Below are 19,185 nucleotides of genomic sequence, written 5' to 3'. Positions count from 1 at the left end.
GGATGATGTTGCATCATAGTTGCATCCACATGAGGTTGATCACTTCCACATTGGGAAGGATGGTCTCCAAGTGTAGGGCAAAGCGATATGCCAAGTTGATGCCAGATTCCTTGCTCTACCATCTCCAAGCCACTTACCATACAAACTTGGAAATATAGCGCCATTCCTTTGCAATCATTGGGTCAAAATCCTGGAATTTCCTCCCTAATAGCATTATGGATCAACCCACAGCACGTGGACTGCAGTATTTCAGAAAGACAGTTCACCCTATCTTCTCAAGAGCCACTAGGAATGGGACAATAAATGCTGGCCCATGTCCCATGAATGAATTAAAAAAAAAGATGGTGGCGGTCTCAGTTATCTGAAAGGAAGATTATTCATTATAACCAGCATCTCCCGCCCTATAAATTATGAAAGGATATTGCAGAGCATGGGGATACCTGGATAAAGCTATGAGTACATAGCATAATGATAGATGCTCTTACTTACAGGATAACAGAGACAGAACCACAGAACTTATGGAAAACCCAGCTCTGACGAAGGGTCAATTAGACTTTAAACAACGGCTCTATTTTTTCCCCACAGATGCTGTCAGGTCTGCTGAGATTTTTCAAGCGTTTTCTGTTTTTGTTTCAGATTTCAGCATCCGCACTTTGTTTTTATCTTATGGAAAACTTTGTGGGAGGAAATCAGACAACTGGAGCCTAAATATTTGAACTAAGAGTCCCATACCTTCCGGAATGTATCCAACTTGGCTCAGGGTAAAAAGTCCAGAATTCCATTGGGATACATTCCATCATAATTTTATGCCAATTCTGAAGATAAGGAGACTTCTCACTGATCCGTGAATAAATGATATTTTTACGTGCTGCAAATGTTAGGATATTGTACAGCCTCTTCTCATTAGCAATTATATTTTTATCTGGGAGATCCAGAATTAAAAGCAAAAGGATCAAAGAGGCCACATCCTCTCAAGTTCATTAAGGATGTTGAGTTAGTAGGATTTGATTTTGACAAAGGACCAGAAGCAATGCACGTAGCCCCCTGTGCCCACCTTGCACTCCGGCACAGTGAGGATACAGTGGAACCAAATCTTGTCTTCGCCTTGAAGCAATGTGCAGCTAGTGTAACACTTTAAGCCGAGTCTCCTTGTTCTATTACAAACCGAGATTTTATCTGCACATTCTCATCAAAATATTCACTGTCAGGTCTCTTTCCCAACACTGCCGAGTGTCCAAAGTATTTCAGGACCTTGAGCATAAAGTATCATAAAATCTGTTGATTAATTGCTTAGGCTCTGCAGACAAGACTTTTTCCATCAGGGAATCATAACTTAAAGAAGAGGAGTTTTAAGGATTAAAGTCCCTGAGTTGCAAATGTCTATAAAGGGAGTATTTTGGAGTAGCAAACTGTTGACATGGCTACCCAAAAGTTAACAGGAAGGCATCATCGAACACGCAGCCAAACCTTTATTCCTCCAGATATTGGTCCATAAGACCTGGTGGGAAATCTTGATCACTCTGAATGGGAGAAAGAGCGCAGGTTAGGTTAGATCTCCCCTCTAGCCTGCAGACCACCATCCACGCTTTCATAGTATTAACATTAATAGGATTATCACACTTATCTGACACAGCTTTAGGATCTCTAATAAAAAAGAGATTATAAAAGATTAATAAGATTAAGAGATTAATAAGATTACAAGATTATAAAAACTGGCTGGTTTCAATATCAACCATATGGAAGAAGGGTCCCCTCTAATCCATTCTTGTATTAATGAGGTAGGAGGCTAATATATTTTAATTATCAGCATCCCTAACCTGCTTTTAAAGCTGGAAAGCGGTTTGCTTTGAGCAAGGTTTCTTCTTATTCCATGCAAAAGAATTGAGCATCCCATTAATTTTCTTTAGGACCTTTGCAGACAAGATAGTAGCATCTGCAATGGACAGGCTGTAAGTGGGAGAACCCTAATAGGTTAGTAAGATTTTTAAACCATTAGACATTAAAGGCCAGACAGAACTATCAGCATTAAGTTAAATAAATTTTGAAACAGGCTTATGAACTAACAAAAGAGCAGTTTACACACGAGATGCAATAAGAGATTTAAACAAGTGATTATAATTTTAAAACACATATGCTGATATTTTGAATGTGTTAATGCATTTTTAAGGTATATTTTTCATTTTAGCCAAAAGAAATTTGCCATGAAGCATCATGGCAAAAGGCATTAAGGCAAAGCCTTATACCAATAGAACGTTTAGACCTTGAGAATATACAAGATTTATCAGTAGAGTTTTGGACAGAGAAAACATTCAGAACACAATCATATTTCATGAATAGGGTTTAGTCACTATCCAGACAAGATGGATGCATGCCCAGATGTGGAAACATGTGTTAATCTGGTTTGGCAGTGACCTTTAAGGGAACTCACGGGAAGGTTCATTTGAACTTTGGGATGGCGTCTGAAGTTACTGGGCAACACGGGAAGTGGGGTCAGCCAAGACAGAAGTTAGCCACTGGATTCTACAGACAAATATAATGCCATTATACCAGAGGGTGAGATGCAATTGGCTAAGGCATATTATTGTTGATTGATGTATATTGAAGATGATTGACTTAAAGTTAATGAAAGGCAGGAGTAATTGATAAGAAAAACTTATAAATGATCTGTTTTGAATTGTATTCGTCAGATTTCATCGGTGAGGTCTAGCTGCTCTAATCCTTTGATGGGTCTCCTGGTGGCCACTTGTCTAAACAAAGTTGCGTCTTTAAACTGAGACACTGGCTTTGAGAGTCTTGTATTGTCTGAAATTTAGGCAGTACTGGCCACCTTGGAAACCCCACCAACACATTCATCTTAAATCAATGTTATCCTATCTAGCCAGGATAATCGGTAAGGAAGGCCCACTTAATAGGAGATCTTTTAATGTAGCCATGATGCATAGAATTCAAAAACTGAATAAATATTAGAGATTATATTAGTTAACTATATAAACATGGAGTAATGTTACCTCTGACCACTCTGACATCTCCCATTGTGGGCCACAAGCTGGGTTTTTGCATGTTTTACGTTCTGATGGTCTGGAGAGATCAGCAGATTCACATATTTCATTGTACACTGAGCTGTCAAACCCTGCAGAGATAATCTTCCAGCAGCGGACTATCCGGAATTGGTATCCTTCACCACAGGTGCGTGAGCATTCACTCCAGCTACTGGTTTCCCATCTGCAAAAATGTATTGATATGAAGGATAAGGTAGTGCATGCTAAACATTCTCTATTCCACATTTAGAAGGAACCAGCCAAAGGAAAAATAGATGCAGTATTTAAGATCTTTAAGGCTATTAATAAGTTGAACCCTGAGTAGCTTTGCTACGGTCTTAAGAACATAAAAAGGGAACATGGGATGAAATTGAGAAACCAGTCTACAGTGGCTGGTGAATATTTGCAATGGATTGCCCAGGAAGGCAATCAAGGCCATTAGCATCAGTAGTTCTCAGAGTTGGATAGACACTGAGAAAAAAAATTGGGATATATGCAGAAAATTGTACTTTGTTTTTGAACTTTGGAGTTGGCAGATAGATTAACATGTTCCTAAACTTGCTCCTTTGCTGCTCTTATAACCTATTTTCTTTTAAAACACTAAATTTAATGCAGTTTTCACTAATAACTCACATGTTTTCTGCCAAATTGAGACATGTACATACGCATCTTGGATTCTTGTCTGCCTTCTTTACTCGGCATGACAAACTGACCCAAATAGTTTTATGTTACCAGGTGCAAGAACCAAATTCTATTGATTCTTGGGCCTTTTGGTACAAGCACAGCTGCTTACACAGCACTGAATCTGGGCTGAAAAACAGATGTGGAGATGCCGGCATTGGACTGGGGTAAACACAGTAAGAAGTCTGACAACACCAGGTTTAAGTCCAACCGATTTATTTGATAGTAAACTCGCAAGCTTTCGGGGTTTGCCCCTTCGTCAGGCGAATGGAGAGTTCGCTCCATTCGATTGGACTTAAACCTGGTGTTGTCAGACTTCTTACTCTGAAAAACAGACTCAGACACATTCTCGCCCAGCATCTCTACTTAGCAATCTAATGTACAACAAAACTCACTATGTTCAGAATTGAAGTGGAAGATCTTAGATAAAACCAGTCGTTGAAATGCGTTCATGAGCTACAACAAAGAAGTTTATACATCACATTGCGGCACGGTGGCACAGTGGTTAGCACTGCTGCCTCTCAGCACCAGGGACCTGGGTTCGATTCCCAGCTTGGTCACTGACTGTGTAGAGTTTGCACGTTCTCCCAGTGTCTGCATGGGTTTCCTCCCACAGTCCAAATATGCATGGGTTAGGTAGATTGGCCATGCCAAATTGCCCCTTAGAGATAGGGGGACTAGCTAGGGTAAATGTATAGGGTTATGGGGATAGGACCTGGGTGGGATTGTGGTTGGTGCAGACTCGAGTGGCTGAATGGCCTCCTGAACGGTAGGATTCTCTGATTCTACGACCCAAGGCTAACTCTTTAACTCCTAATGAGATGCTTCCCAACATTTCTTCTAATATTTAACATTTTAACACTTGAAATTATCAAGTTCCAAAAACCAGCAGAAATAAAACTGCAAAAAGCAACATAGTAACTGTCAGTACATTATTAAAGTTCATACGTTATAGATCAACATGTAATGCGCCCTACAAATAGGAAATGTTTTTCTGAAGTACTTTGTAAAAATGTTATCATACACATGTAGGTTTCAGCCTAGCTCTCTATATTCCCCACAGTGACAGAAGGCTCAGTGAAATCCTTCCTTGCAGTACCACACTGTGATCAGCCCTCTCCCCGTGCCCCTTCCCACCCCGACGACTAGGCCCAGTGTAATCAGACACTCTCTCCCACAACACACACACAGGCCCAGTGTACAAAGAACAAAGAAAATTACAGCACAGGAACCATGCGGCCTAACTTAAATAAAACCCCTTACATTTCCAGGGACCATATCTCTCTATTCCCATCCTATTCATGTACTCGTCAAGACGCCCTTAAAAGTCACTACCGTATCCGCTTCCACTACCTCCCCCAGCAATGAGTTCCAGGACCCACTACTCTGTGTAAAAAATCTGCCTCGTACATCTCCTTTAAACCTTGCCCCTCACACCTTAAACCTATGTCCCCTAGTAATTGATTCTTCCACCCCGGGAAAAAGCTTCTGACTATCCACTCTGTCCATGTTTCTTATAATCTTGTAGACTTCTATCAGGTCACCCCTCAACCTCCGTTGTTCCAGTGAGAACAAACCAAGTTTCTCCAACCTCTCCTCATAGCTAGTGCCCTCCATACCAGGCAACCTCTTGGTAAATCTTTTCTGTATCCTTCCTAAGGCCTCCACATCCTTCTGGTAATGTGGCGATCAGAATTGAACACTATATTCCAAATGTGGCCTAACTAAGGTTCTATAAAGCTGCAACATGACTTGCAAAATTTTAAACTCAATACCCCAGCCAATGAAGGCAAGCATGCCGTATGCCTTCTTGACTACCTTCTCCACCTGCATTGCCACTTTCAATGACCTGTGTACCTGTACGCCTATAGAGTGTAACCACGCTGTCCCCAAAGCGGAGAAAGCGGGAAAGTGGAACTGATCCACTTCAGATCAGCCATGATCTTGCTGAATGGCGGGGCAGGCTCGAAGGGCTAGATGGCCTACTCCTGCTCCTATTTCTTATGTTCTTATAAATCAGGCTCTCTTCCCCTTCTTTCCCCTCTCTCCCTTATCACACCGTATCACCAGCTCCTCCACTCCTACCACTCCACTTCTGATCTAGCTGCTGATAACTGTAAAAGAGTTAGCCGTCTGGGGCAAGAAGCCTGTACAACTGGCAGACAGGAACAGAAACACAGAATGGGATTCTCTGGCCCCCTCCCCCACAGCATCTTTCATGCGATGGGAGATGGCACACTATTGGTTGGCAGCAGGATTTTCGCTTTCACTGGGATTTCCCATTGACTCGACCCCATGCCACTGGGAAACGCATGGCAGGAGTGCATTGTAGGTGGGACCATAAGGTCTGCTTGTATGAACAGCCAGAAAGGTCTGGCCACAGTAAAGTTGGGAACTTTCCTGGCTCAGCCACACGACCTCCCACTTTTTACTGCACTTTGTCATACTTGGCTGCTTCTTCCTGTGCCAAGTTAGCAGGCCCGCTTGGCATTTCCTAACGTTATAGGGTGCTTGGGGCACACTATTTGCCCTTTTGCAGCATCAATCCAGTGGGCCCATGGCTGTCTACTTGAGTCTCCTCTCTACAGTTATCATTGCTGCCTTGAAGGAAAAGAAACTTGCAAATCCAGCTACTGTTTCTGCAACCACATCAGGTGTCGCAACACACTGTCTGGGGACTAATTCCATTTCTAGGTTATATATAATGTTATAGCCTTCATTTCGAAATCCTTATTCAATCTCAACTCTATTTAAATGATATCATACTTTCTGCAGCAATGACCAAAGAACAAAGAAAAATATAGCACAGGAACAGGCCCTTCGGCCCTTCAAGCCTGCGCCGCTCATGAGGCCAACTAGACCACTTGTTTGTATCCCTCCATTCCCAGTCATGTGGCTATCTAGATAAGTCTTAAACGATCCCAGCATGTCCGCCTCAACCACCTTGCTTGGCACTGCATTCCAGACCCCCACCACCCTCTGTGTAAAATACATCCCCCTGACATTTGTGTTGAACCTTGCACCCCTCACCTTGAACTTGTGACCCTTTGTGTTTGTCACCTCCGACCTGGGAAAAAGCTTTCCACTGTTCACCCTATCTATGCCCTTCATAATTTTATACACCTCTATTAGGTCTCCCCTCATCCTCTGTCTTTCCAGGGAGAACAACCCCAGTTTACCCAATCTCTCCTCATAGCTAAGATCCACCATACGAGGCAACATCCTGGTAAACCTTTTCTGTACTGTCTCCAAAGCCTTCACGTCCTTCTGGTAGTGTGGCGATCGGAACTGGACGCAGTACTCCAAATGTGGCCTAACCAACGTTCTATACAGCTGTAACATCATATGCCAACTTTTATACCACATGTGCTAAAGCACAGATTGAAGTGTACACTCCCCTGCAAGCAGGATTGAAGGCAAGGAAGCTTCCAAAATCCAGCAGGTGGTGTTCCCAGTACTTACCTGTCTGAAATTTTACACGAGGCAAGGGAGGTGTCGGATGGCATGCCTTGGGTTTATTAAGCCCTTTAAGCAGATAATTAAACAGCCGCATATGGCCTCAACCCTCACTGCCATTATTTTACCTGAGGCAGGGGGAGAGCCACACCAAGCAGGAAGTCCACCAGCTTCCTGGGCCTATTGGAGGCATCTCACTCACCCATTGGCAGGTTCTATTTCACCCTTTAACCTCCCCCGCAGCCTCTGAAACCATGCCAACACACACCCGTTGGGATGGGGGTGCTAGGAACGAAGGTCCAGTTTCTACTGACTTAACATGCAACATTTCTTTGTTTTCTGGTAACAAACTTCAATATTATTCCCCTGACGTTTATTTCCAAATCAATTACACAAATGGAAAGCAAAATAAATTTAACTGCAGAGCCAACATGTAGCAACTAAACAAATTCCATTAATGAAATTCAAATTAATATATAAATAAAATCATTTAGCTTTCTTTTCTGCTCCCTAGTTATGCATCTATCCATCCAATACATAAAAACTAGAAGGAGTAGGCTGTTTGGCCCTTCAGGTCTGCTTCGCCATTCATCTTGATCATGACTGATCATCAAATTCAATATCTGGGTTGCACAGTCCCCCCATATCTCTTTATCCCCCCAAAAGTTATATGCAAGTTCTTCTTAAAAAAAAACAGACAATGTTTTGGCCTCAATTACTTAGTGTGGTGAATTTGTGGAATTCACTACCACACTGGGCGAAGAAATTTCTCCTCACCTTAGTTCTAAAAGGTTTACCCGTTATCCTCAAACTATGATCCCTAGTTCTGCACTCCCCACCATTGGGAACATTCTTTCTGAATCTACCCTGTCTGACCCTGTTAGAATTTTATAAATTTCTATGAGATCCCCTCTCACTCTTCTAAACGCCAATGAATATAATCCTAACCAACTTAGTCCTACCATCCCAGGAGTCAGCCTGATAAACATTCCCTCTATAGCAAGCACATCCTTCCTCAGATAAAGACACCAAAACTGCACTTGATACGCAGATGTGGCCTCACCAACAACCGACACAATTTCAGCAAAACATCCCTGTTCTTATAGAATCATAGAGGTTTACAGCCTGGAAACAGGCCCTTCAGCTCAACTTGTCCCTGCTGCCCTTTTCTTAAAAACCCCTAAGCTAATCCCAATTGCCCGCATTTGGCCCATATCCCTCTATACCCATTGAACCCATGTAACCATCTAAATGCTTTTTAAAAGATAAAACTGTACCCGCCTCTACTACTACCTCTGGCTACTCAAATTCTCTCGCTATGAGGGCCAACATATCATTTGCCTTTTTTTACTGCCTGCTGTACTTATGTGCTTACTTTCAGTGAGAAGTCTCACAACACCAGGTTAAAGGCTAACAGACTTATTTGGTAGCAAGAGCTTTCGGAGCAGAGCTCCTTCATCAGGTGAGTGCGGGATTTGGTTCACAAACAGGGCATATATAGACAAATTCAATTACAAGATAATTATTGAAATGCGAGCTTTAACAGGTACAGATAATGAGAGTGGAGAGAGGGTTAAGTACAGTTTAAACAGATGTGAATTGCCTCAAGCCAGGACAGTCAATGAGATTTTGCAAGCCCAAGCTTTCAGAGACTGGTGTACAAGAACTCCAAGGCTTCATTGAGCATCCACCTCCCTCAATTTACACACATTCAAATAATAATCTGCCTTCCTGTTGTCATTACAGAATTGGGTACCTCACATTTATTCACATTATACTGCGTTTGCCATGCAAATGCTCACACACTGTCTAAATCATCCTGAAGCATCTTTGCATTCTCCTCACAGCTCACCCTCCCACCCAACTTTGTATCATCTGCAAATCCTGAGATAATACATTTAGTTCCTTCTTCCAATGAACAGTTGCGATCCTAGCACACATCCTTGCGATATCCTACTAATCACTTTTAAAATTGATTTATTAGTGTCACAATAGGCTTACACTAACACTGAAGACCCTGTTTGAGTACACAGAGGGAGAATTTGGCGCGGCCAATGCACCTAATCAACACGTCTTTTTGACTGTGGGAGGAAACTGGAGTGCCCGGAGGAAACCAATGCAGACATGGGGAGAACATGCAAACTCTGCACAGTGACCCAAGCCTGGGTCCCTGATGCTGTAAGGCAGCAGTGCTATCAAATGCGCCGCCCACTGCCTGCCAATTGGAAAAAGATCCATTTATGCCAACACTTTCGCTCTTGTCAGTTAGCCAGCTTTCTATTCACCTCATGACACTATCCACAATTCCACCCACTTTAACTTTACATCGTAGTCTGCTTTGCGAGGACTTGTCGAAAATAAAGCACATCCACCCATTCTCCTTGGCCAACTCTACTAGTTACATCCTTAAAGAATTCCAATAGATTCATCAGGAATGATTTCTCTTTTATAAACCAATGTTGACTTTGTCTGATTATACCACTTCCTTCCAAATGGTGAGCTGTGAAATCCTTGAGAATGGACTTTAGCACTTTCCCAGTACTAATATTAGATCCTCATTTTCTCTCCACCTCCATTTTTGAATAGTGGGTTTACATTAGCTACTCTCCAATCTATAGAAACCAGTCTAGAGTCCAAAGAATTTTGGAAAATGGCTACCAATGGATCTACTATTTCCAGGGCCACTTCCTTAAGTATTTTGGGATGAACATAGAACACTACAGCACAAACAGGCCCTTCGGCCCACGAGTTGCGCCGATCACATCAACACCTACCAATCTATAGACCTATCTATAACCCCCAATCCCATAAAACCCCATATACTCATCCAGAAGTCTTTTAAAAGACCCCAGCGAGTTCGCCTCCACCACCACTGACGGCAGCCGATTCCATTCACTCACCACCCTCTGAGTGAAAAACTTACCCCTAACATCACTTCTGTACTTTCCTCCCCGTACCTTAAATCTGTGTCCTCTCGTAGCGACCATTTCAACCCGGGGAAATAGCCTCTGCGAATCCACCCTATCTGTTCCTCTCAACATTTCATAAACTTCTATCAGGTCGCCTCTCAACCTTCGTCTCTCCAGGGAAAAGAGACCCAGCTCCCTCAACCTAACTTCATAAGGCATGCCTCCCAGTCCAGGCAACATCCTTGTGAATCTCCTCTGTACCCTTTCAATAGCTTCTACGTCTTTCCAATAGTGAGGTGACCAGAACTGCGCACAGTACTCCAAATGAGGCCTGACAAGGGTCTTATAAAGTTGCAGCATTACCTCCCGACTCCTAAACTCAATCCCTCGATTAATGAAGGCCAGTACACAGTATGAAGATTATCAGGACTTGAAGATTTATCCACCTTCAATCCCATCAATTTCCCCAAAACCATTTCTCTACCAATACTGATTTCCTTCAGCTCCTCACTAAAACTTATTTCTCCTCGAACTTCTAGTACATTATGCATGATGCAGGTAAAGCATGAATTTAATTCCTTAGCCATTTTCTGGTTTCCCTTTTATGACTGGAAGGGATCTGCATTTGTTTTTGTCAATCTTTTTCTCTACATACCTATAGAAACTTTTAGTCAGTTTTTATGTTCCCCGCTAGCTTACTTTCATACTTTATTTTCCCCTTCTTAATCAATCCCTTAGGCATCCTTTGCTGAAGAGGCTGGCTAGGGTGAACGTTGGTCCCTTAGAGGATGAGAAGGGGGACTTAGTGGTAGGGGATGGGGATATGGCTGAGGTCTTGAATAACTTTTTTGTTTCTGTCTTCACGGAGGAGGACGTGAATAATTTGCCGGGTGTTAGAGATGGAAAGGTGGTAGCACTGGAGGGTCTTAATGACATTGCTGTTACTAGAGAGACGGTGCTCGACAGACTGGAGGGGCTGATTGTGGATAAGTCGCCAGGACCGGATGGAATGCATCCGAGGGTTCTGAAAGAAATGGCGGAGGAGATAGTGGATGCCTTGGTGGTTATTTTCCAGACGTCGCTGGATTCCGGGGAAGTGCCGGAAGATTGGAAAACGGCTAATGTTACGCCGTTGTTTAAGAAGGGTGCCAGGCAAAAGGCGGGGAATTATAGGCCGGTTAGTTTAACGTCTGTTGTAGGTAAAATGTTAGAATCCGTCATCAAGGAGGAAATAGCGAGGCATCTTGAGGGGAATTGCTTGATAGAGCAGACGCAGCACGGTTTCGTTAAAGGGAAGTCGTGTCTGACAAATTTACTGGAGTTCTATGAGGATGTGTCTAGGGCAGTGGATAGAGGAGAGCTGGTGGATGTGGTCTTTCTTGATTTTCAGAAGGCGTTTGACAAGGTACCTCACAAGAGGTTATTGCAGAAGGTCAGGGGACATGGAGTTGGGGGTAGGGTGTTAGCGTGGATAGAGGATTGGTTGTCAAATAGGAGGCAGAGAGTGGGGGTCAGTGGGTGCTATTCGGACTGGCGGATGGTGACTAGTGGAGTGCCCCAGGGGTCGGTGCTGGGGCCTCAGCTATTTACCATTTATATAGATAATCTGGAGGAGGGAACCGAGTGTAGGGTGTCGAAATTTGCTGATGACACCAAGATTGGTGGAACGGCAAATTGTGCGGAGGGTGTGGAGAGTCTGCAGAAGGATCTAGATAGGCTGGGCGAATGGGCCAGGAAATGGCAAATGGAATTTAATGTTGGCAAGTGTGAGGTGGTCCACTTTGGTAGAAATAATGGTAGGAAGGATTATTACTTACGTGGAGAAAAACTGCAGCAGGCGACGGTGCAGAGGGACCTCGGGGTCCTTGTGCATGAGTCGCAAAAACCCAGCTTGCAGGTGCAGCAGGTGGTCAGGAAGGCGAATGGGATGCTGGCCTTCATCGCGAGGGGGATTGAATATAAAAGTAGGGAGGTCTTGCTGCGGCTGTATAGGGCATTGGTGAGGCCGCAGCTGGAGTACTGTGTGCAGTTTTGGGCGCCGTACTTACGCAAGGATATTTTGGCCTTGGAGGGACTGCAGAGGAGGTTTACTAGGCTGATGCCGGAGTTGAGGGGGTTGAGCTATGAGGAGAGGCTGAATAAATTAGGCTTGTACTCGTTAGAGTTTAGAAGAATGAGGGGAGATCTCATTGAGACGTATAAGACAATGAATGGGATGGATAGGATAGAGGTGGAGAGACTCTTCCCGCTCAGAAAGGATAGTAGGACTAGGGGGGCACAACCTCAAGATAAAGGGGGGGCGGTTTAGAACGGAGTTGAGGAGGAACTTCTTCACTCAAAGGGTGGTGAATCTCTGGAATTCTCTGCCCGTTGAAGTGGTGGAGGCTACCTCGCTAAATATTTTTAAGACGCGGGTTGATGGGTTTTTGATAAGAGAGGGGATTAAGGGTTATGGGGAGAGGGCGGGAATGTGGAACTGAGCCACGACAGATCAGCCATGATCTTATTGAATGGCGGGGCAGGCTCGAAGGGCTAGATGGCCTACTCCTGCTCCTATTTCTTATGTTCCTATGAATTTTAAACTGCTCCCAAACCTCAGGTCTATTGCTTTCTCTTGTCAATTTGCACGCTTCTTATTTGAATCTAATACTACCTCTAATTTTCCTTGTAAACCATGGTTTAGCAACAATTCTCTTACCTCTCTTGCACCAAACAGGGATAAACAACTTCTGGAGTTTACCTATTTGTTCCTTAAACGCCTGCCATTGTTTGTTCACTGTCCTTCCTTTGAGTAATTTTTTCCCTGTCCATTAAGACCAATTCTGGTCTTATACCATCATAGCTACCTTTGAGATCAGGACCCTGGTCTCAGAATCAACTACCTCATCATCCACCTTGACAAAGAACATAAGAAATAGGAGCAGGAGTAGGCCATCTAGCCCTTCGAGCCTGCCCCACCATTCAATAAGACCATGGCTGATCTGAAGTGGATCAGTTCCACTTTCCCACTTTCTCCCCATAACCCTTAATTCCCTTGTCTATCAGAAACCTATCTACCTGTGACTTAAATATATTCAGCGAGGTAGCCTCCATCACTTCAACGGGCAGAGAACTCCAGAGATTCACCACCCTTTGAGTGAAGGAGTTCCTCTTCAACTCCAATCTAAACTGTCCCCCCTTATTTTGAGGCTATGCCCTCTAGTCCTGCTATCCTCTCTAAGCGGGAAGAATCTCTCTACCTCTACCCTATCTATCCCCTTCATTATCTTATATCTCTATAAGATCCCCCCTCGGCCTTCTAAACTCCAACAAGTACAGACCCAGTCTATTTAATCTCTCTTCATAGGCTAACCCCCTCATCTCTGGTATCAGCCTAGTGAACCTTCTCTGCACTCCCTCCAAGGCCAATATATCCTTCCGCAAGTGCGGCGACCAAAGCTGCACATAGTACTCCAGCTGCCACCTCATCAGTACCCTGTGCAGTTGCAGCAAGACCTCCCTGCTTTTATATTCTATCCCCCTTGCTATAAAGGCCAACATTCCATTCGCCTTCTTGATCATCTGCTGCACTTGCAGACTGGGTTTTTGCGATTCGTGCACAAGGACCCCCCAGTCCCTCTGCACTGTAGCACGCTGTTCTATTACATTATGGTCACATTCTATTTAGCACAATGTGCCACTAAGTTTGTTGCAAATCAATACTTAATGCACTAGAGCTACAAATACACCTTAAGAATTATAGAGGCACAGAGGTTTACAGCATGGAAACAGGCCTTTCGGCCCAACTTGTCCATGCCACCCTTTTCTAAAGAAAATACCCCTAAGCTAATCCCAATTGCCCGCATTTGGCCCATATCTCTATATACCCATTGTACCCATGTAACTATCTAAATGCTTTTTAAAAGATAAAATTGTACCCATGTCTACTACTACCTCCAGACAGCTTGCTCCTGACACTCACCACCCTCTGTGTGAAAAAATTGCCCTTCTGGACACTTTTGTATCTCTCCTCTCTCACTTTAAACCTACACCCTCTAGTTTTAGACTTCCCTACCTTTGGGAAAAGAATATTAACTATCTACCTTGTCTATGCCTCTCATTATTTCATAGACCTCTATAAGGTCACTCCTCAGCCTCCTACGCTCCAGAGGCAAAGTCCCAGTCTATTCAGCCTCTCCTTGTAACTCAATCCATCAAGTCCCGTTAGCATCCTAGTAAATCTTTTCTGCACTCTTTCTAGTTTAATAATATCCTTTCTATAATAGGGTGATCAGAATTGCACACAGTATTCTAAGTGTGGCCTTACCAATGTCTTGTACAACTTCAACAAGACGTCCGAACTCCTGTATTCAATGTTCTGGCCGATGAAACCAAGCATGCCGAATGCCTTCTTCACCACTCTGTCCACCTGTGACTCCACTTTCAAGGAGCTAGGAACATGTACCCCTAGGTCTCTTTGTTCTGTAACTCTCTCCAACACCCTACCATTAACTGAATAAGTCCTGCCCTGGTTCAATCTACCAAAATGCATCACCTCACATTTGTCTAAATTAACTTGTTTTAAGAAATAGTTCTAGGAAAGGAAATATAAAATGAAAACCACTTACCTGGGCTGACATTCTCTTCCGACACAAAACTCACGAACTGGCTCTGGCCGAGTCACAGAATCACAATATGTATCATCAACTTCAACGCCATCATAACGAACACACAATGCATAAGATGTGGATACTCCTATACAATTAAACAATGAGTTGAATAGGAACATATTAGATGTGACAGAATTTCTATTTTAATTGTCCCATGGATAAGGATAAAAATTACAACATCTGGCCATTTAGCTACGGATTCATTTCAGTATTTTACAATCTGATTACAAGATATTCGATTGACAAGATGGAATTTCACCACTTTTTAAAAAATCTTTTAGGCTCAGACTGAAAAGCAGTAGGAAGTGCTCCAGCTGCACAGCTGTTTTCATGCTGGATCTTGAACCTCCCAAAAAAAGTGGACAGGGTTTACAGCAAGGTTGGCTGCACAGATTGGGTGCTATCTTTAAAGTGTGCTCTGATCAGCACTGAAGTGGAATTCGCTCCCACCCCTGCAGATTCGGGGGCTTCCCCCCTCACCACTGCAGAAGTATTGCTAATGCCCTCTCCCCATCTAAACTGACTGCTCTGCCCAGCGTGCCTGCAAGTTCCTCCCTCACTGTCCCCTCGCACTCCACCCACCCCTCCCCAACCACAACTGCCAAGGGGCTCCACAAGGATCCACTCCTGGCACTGCCCCTTTGCACAGGTTAACACTGTGCCAGGACATTGCCTAGCCATGTCCCTCTCCTCTGGGGGCTATAATCTTTGTGCCCCAGGACATCCCCTTGACTGAATCTCATCTTTCAAAACCTGTCATAAACCTTGCCAATATTACGTTACATTGGCAAGGTTTGAGTATTCAATAGGAGGGGTCTGGTTAACTATATATAAATACATCAATATCCATTAAAGTGAAGTTCTTGCCGTTTGCTGATGTGAACCTTGTGATGTCACTACAAGAGGCGTGGAAAAAAAAGGGGAAATGTGATCTCTCCAGGGGCTCCATTGCTCCTTCATTTTTACAGTGTCTAGGTTTCTCCCGAAGTTGGTAAATTCACACTTCTGCACATTATAAGTGATTTGTCATATTCTTACTCACTTACTTAACACGTTTCTAGCGATTTGCAGCCTCTTTGTATTCTCCTACTTTTCCTACCTAATATTATAATTAGAAAGTTTAATACATTACACTTTTGTCTCTTTAATCAATCCACTGATCTGGACTGTAAATAACTGAGGCTCAGTCACTGGTTCTTGTGGTCTCCCTGAAGTGTAGACTGTCTACTGTAAAATAATGGGCAGAAATCTCCAATGCCTCTGCCAACAGGTTCCATGGCAGGCAGCTAGATTCTCTGCTGACACCAGCGGGATAAAATTCTGATCCAGAACATAGAGGTATAACGTGGCATGCAGACTTTGGAACCTACCTGAACAAAGCCTGGAGCTGCCTCCAGAGTTCAGAATGGAGGCAGCCAGCAACCCTGGACCATACAACATCACAATAGTGAGTGGGGGAGCATTTATCAGATGGATTTTGCACCTTCAGTGTCATCAGAGAAGTCCATCTTCCAGCCTCGGTACTTTCCTGAACTTCCATCTTCTACCTTTGCCAGTGGGTCAGTGATGTTGGGCAGCTTTTAAATATGGCATCCGGTAATAACAGGAAGTATGCAATCAGGCCTGCCCCGTCACCAGAGACGGCATAAAAACATTTATTTCACTGGGGTTGGAAGATATGGTATGATTTTCTGCTGCCCGCTGTAATGGGCAAGGCTCCCTGTCCACACCCAAGGAAACAGTCCCAGATGGGACAATTCTGCTTCATCTGTTTATTCCTCCTGTTTTCTGTCAGTTAACCAATCTTTATTCCATGCTAGAACTTCAGTATCTGGTACTTTGCCTTGCCATCTGACACTGAAGTTCTCTCTAGAGCAAGTCTACCATAGTTCACACACTGCTGATGAGAGTGCAGACCCAGTGGGCAGATCATATCACCCGTATGTCAGATGAGCGCATACCCAAGCAGCTCCTTTTTGGGGAACTCTCTGCTGGAAGACGCTCACTTGGAGGGCAGAAGAAACGTTTCAAAGACACATGCAAGGCCTCCCTGAAGTCGCCTGACATAGACACGACCACCTGGGAAATGCTGGCACAAAACCGCCCTACCTGGCGCTGCCTCATCCACAAAGACTGTCAAGCTTATGAAGCAAGGTGTATTGCTGAAGCACAACTTGAGCGGGAGCTGCACAACTCCACAGCCATCAGTGCAACAACTACAGTGTCTACACAAGCCTGTCCAATATGTGCCAGGACATTCCGTGCCCGAATTGGCCTGATCAGTCATCTTTGGACACACCGTAACCAGCCTCAAAATGACTAATGGTGTCGAGGTCCTCATCGATGACAATGGACTAACAACATTCCATTCTAACATATTGTGTCTAATCCTTAATTTTCAGTAATAAAATCTTGTGTTTCATGTTATCAAATGCGTTTTGGAAATCCAAATACCTTATATTTCACAGTTCCCCCTCATCTAGTTTGCTGTATACATCTTGGTCATCCCAGTAAAGTAGGACGAATATTTTGTTGATTGAAACAACTCATAGGAGTTCCTTTGATCTTAACATCACAAAGCAGATAATCAACTGATTTTGTTGTTACTCAGTGAAATCATGTTTCTCCATTTGTTCTACCATTTAATTACACATAGTAACAAGGGACAGGTTGGGCCACCAATATCAGTCAGGTTGAAGTGCATGAAACCCTTTGCGTGCACCAATGGTCTGACCCTATATATCATGAGGTGATACATTTATGAACTAAATATACTTGTGTGTGATCAATTACATTGGATGCATAACGGCATGAAAAGACTGAATTAATTTGTAAATCTCATTATAAATGTAAATTATTCAGAAATGACATGTCTTCTCATAATTATGCTGTTACTTCAGAGCATCCAATATTCCAATGATCTTTTGTACAAAAGGATTGACTGATCATTCCACACAAATATCACTTGGAGGTGAAAATGTTCTTTCCATTCTGAACTGAGCAGAAAGTTAGCAGGCTGTCCCTGCTAACTGACTTGGCGAAGGTTCAACCTGAAGGGTTATGTTGCACTTAAGTATCGGAAACTGGACAATGCAAAAAAAACTTGCAATTAAATTACGCTGACAACCTCAATATTCCAAAGCTTGAAATTTTCTTAGGAACTCTTCCAATTGATTCCCATAATTTTGGCGAAATCCCATTTAAGTATCTATCTGAAATTACTTCTGGTCCATCAGGGGAAACTCCTAATTTCTAATTAAATACAAAAAGTCTCAAGCAGGCATTTACCCACAACCTTCTGACAGATAAAGCAGCTATCTACCAAGGAAAGCCTTTAACCAAGTAGCAAAATATTACAACATGAGAGGATTCAGAGCTTTGACAGACATGTTTCCCTTTCTGAAGTAATGTATTTTTTTACCCCAATACTTAGTCGCAGTGCTTAAAGTTTTGGGAGATGTTTAGGTGGAAGTGGTGGGTTTGTTGCATAAAATAACAATCAAATGACTACGTTTCAGTTTCTTTGTCAACTGAGGTTTCTTGTAAACCAGCCCTTGTTCTTTTAAAGGCATACTTATCCAATTGTACTACATTTTAATCTTTAATCACACCAAGTTGCAATTCTACAGTACTAATACAAAAAACATACTGGATACCTGTTGTGCAGGTGGAACTGCAGGGTTCATGAGACGACAGTTTCCATCTGTACATATCAGCAGCACTCAATCCAAGGCCTTTTCTTAGCAGTTTCAGCCTATTTCTGAAAAAAAAAGGAAAAATAAGTTAGATCTGTGCAAAGTAAATAGGAACAAAGCACTGCACAAACAAGTATGTCACAAACCTACCTGTCCTGCTGTTCAAGAAGAATTCCAAGATTCGTTACAAGCAGAGCTTCAGCTGGCTAGAAACAGAGAGAACGTAATAAAAATACCCAGCTTTAGAGAAACAGAAGATCACTTAAATATCAGACAGATGCACTGTTTTCCATCATGTAGTATGACTGATATTCCAAAAGCTATTTTCAGATCCTGGCCCAACAGATAATGTTTTTTAGAAAAGCAGCTGAAAAATTTTCTGACCGATTTAATGTTGAAACTTCCAAATTACTAATATATACCATTGCACCTAATAAATCTGGCTAGACAGATTTCTGCTTTAAACAGTTTGATATTACTGTAGAGTTTTAAACTTTGTACATAATATCAAAGCTGTTTTATTGCTGTATAATCTCTAGACAGCAGAAGCTCTGACATGAACAGCAAATAATGAAAAAGCAGATTCCAGGAACATCACTGATGGGTTGCAGCATATAAAATCATGTACCCTGAAGAAAGGCTCACTATCTAGGCACAGAGCTTCTTGTGTAAATATGTTATGGGCCTAGTTGTCAGTCAGATTCAAAAACTACAAAGGAGAAGTTTGCTACAATATTGAGTAACCTCCTGATCTAGT

The 19,185-nt window shown here is 43.0% G+C and overlaps 1 protein-coding gene across 1 annotated transcript in view; it reads right to left on the bottom strand.

Moving 5' to 3' along the window:
• The window catches only part of ttc16 (tetratricopeptide repeat domain 16), a 180,920-nt gene that overhangs the window by 36,177 nt on the left and 125,558 nt on the right, over positions 1–19,185 (bottom strand). The window contains exons 12-14 of the mRNA XM_080212074.1: positions 18,390–18,493; positions 14,692–14,818; positions 3,009–3,222 (exon numbers count right to left, since the gene is read on the bottom strand). Of these exons, the coding sequence (XP_080068200.1) occupies positions 3,009–3,222; positions 14,692–14,818; positions 18,390–18,493 (445 nt within the window). The remainder of the gene's footprint in view (positions 1–3,008; positions 3,223–14,691; positions 14,819–18,389; positions 18,494–19,185) is intronic.

Source organism: Carcharhinus amblyrhynchos, chromosome 25 (assembly GCF_965287045.1).
Source record: "Carcharhinus amblyrhynchos chromosome 25, sCarAmb.v2.hapA, whole genome shotgun sequence".
NCBI lineage: Eukaryota > Metazoa > Chordata > Chondrichthyes > Carcharhiniformes > Carcharhinidae > Carcharhinus > Carcharhinus amblyrhynchos.
Note: the sequence above shows the minus strand (reverse complement) of the source record. Positions and strands in the feature narration are given on the sequence as shown.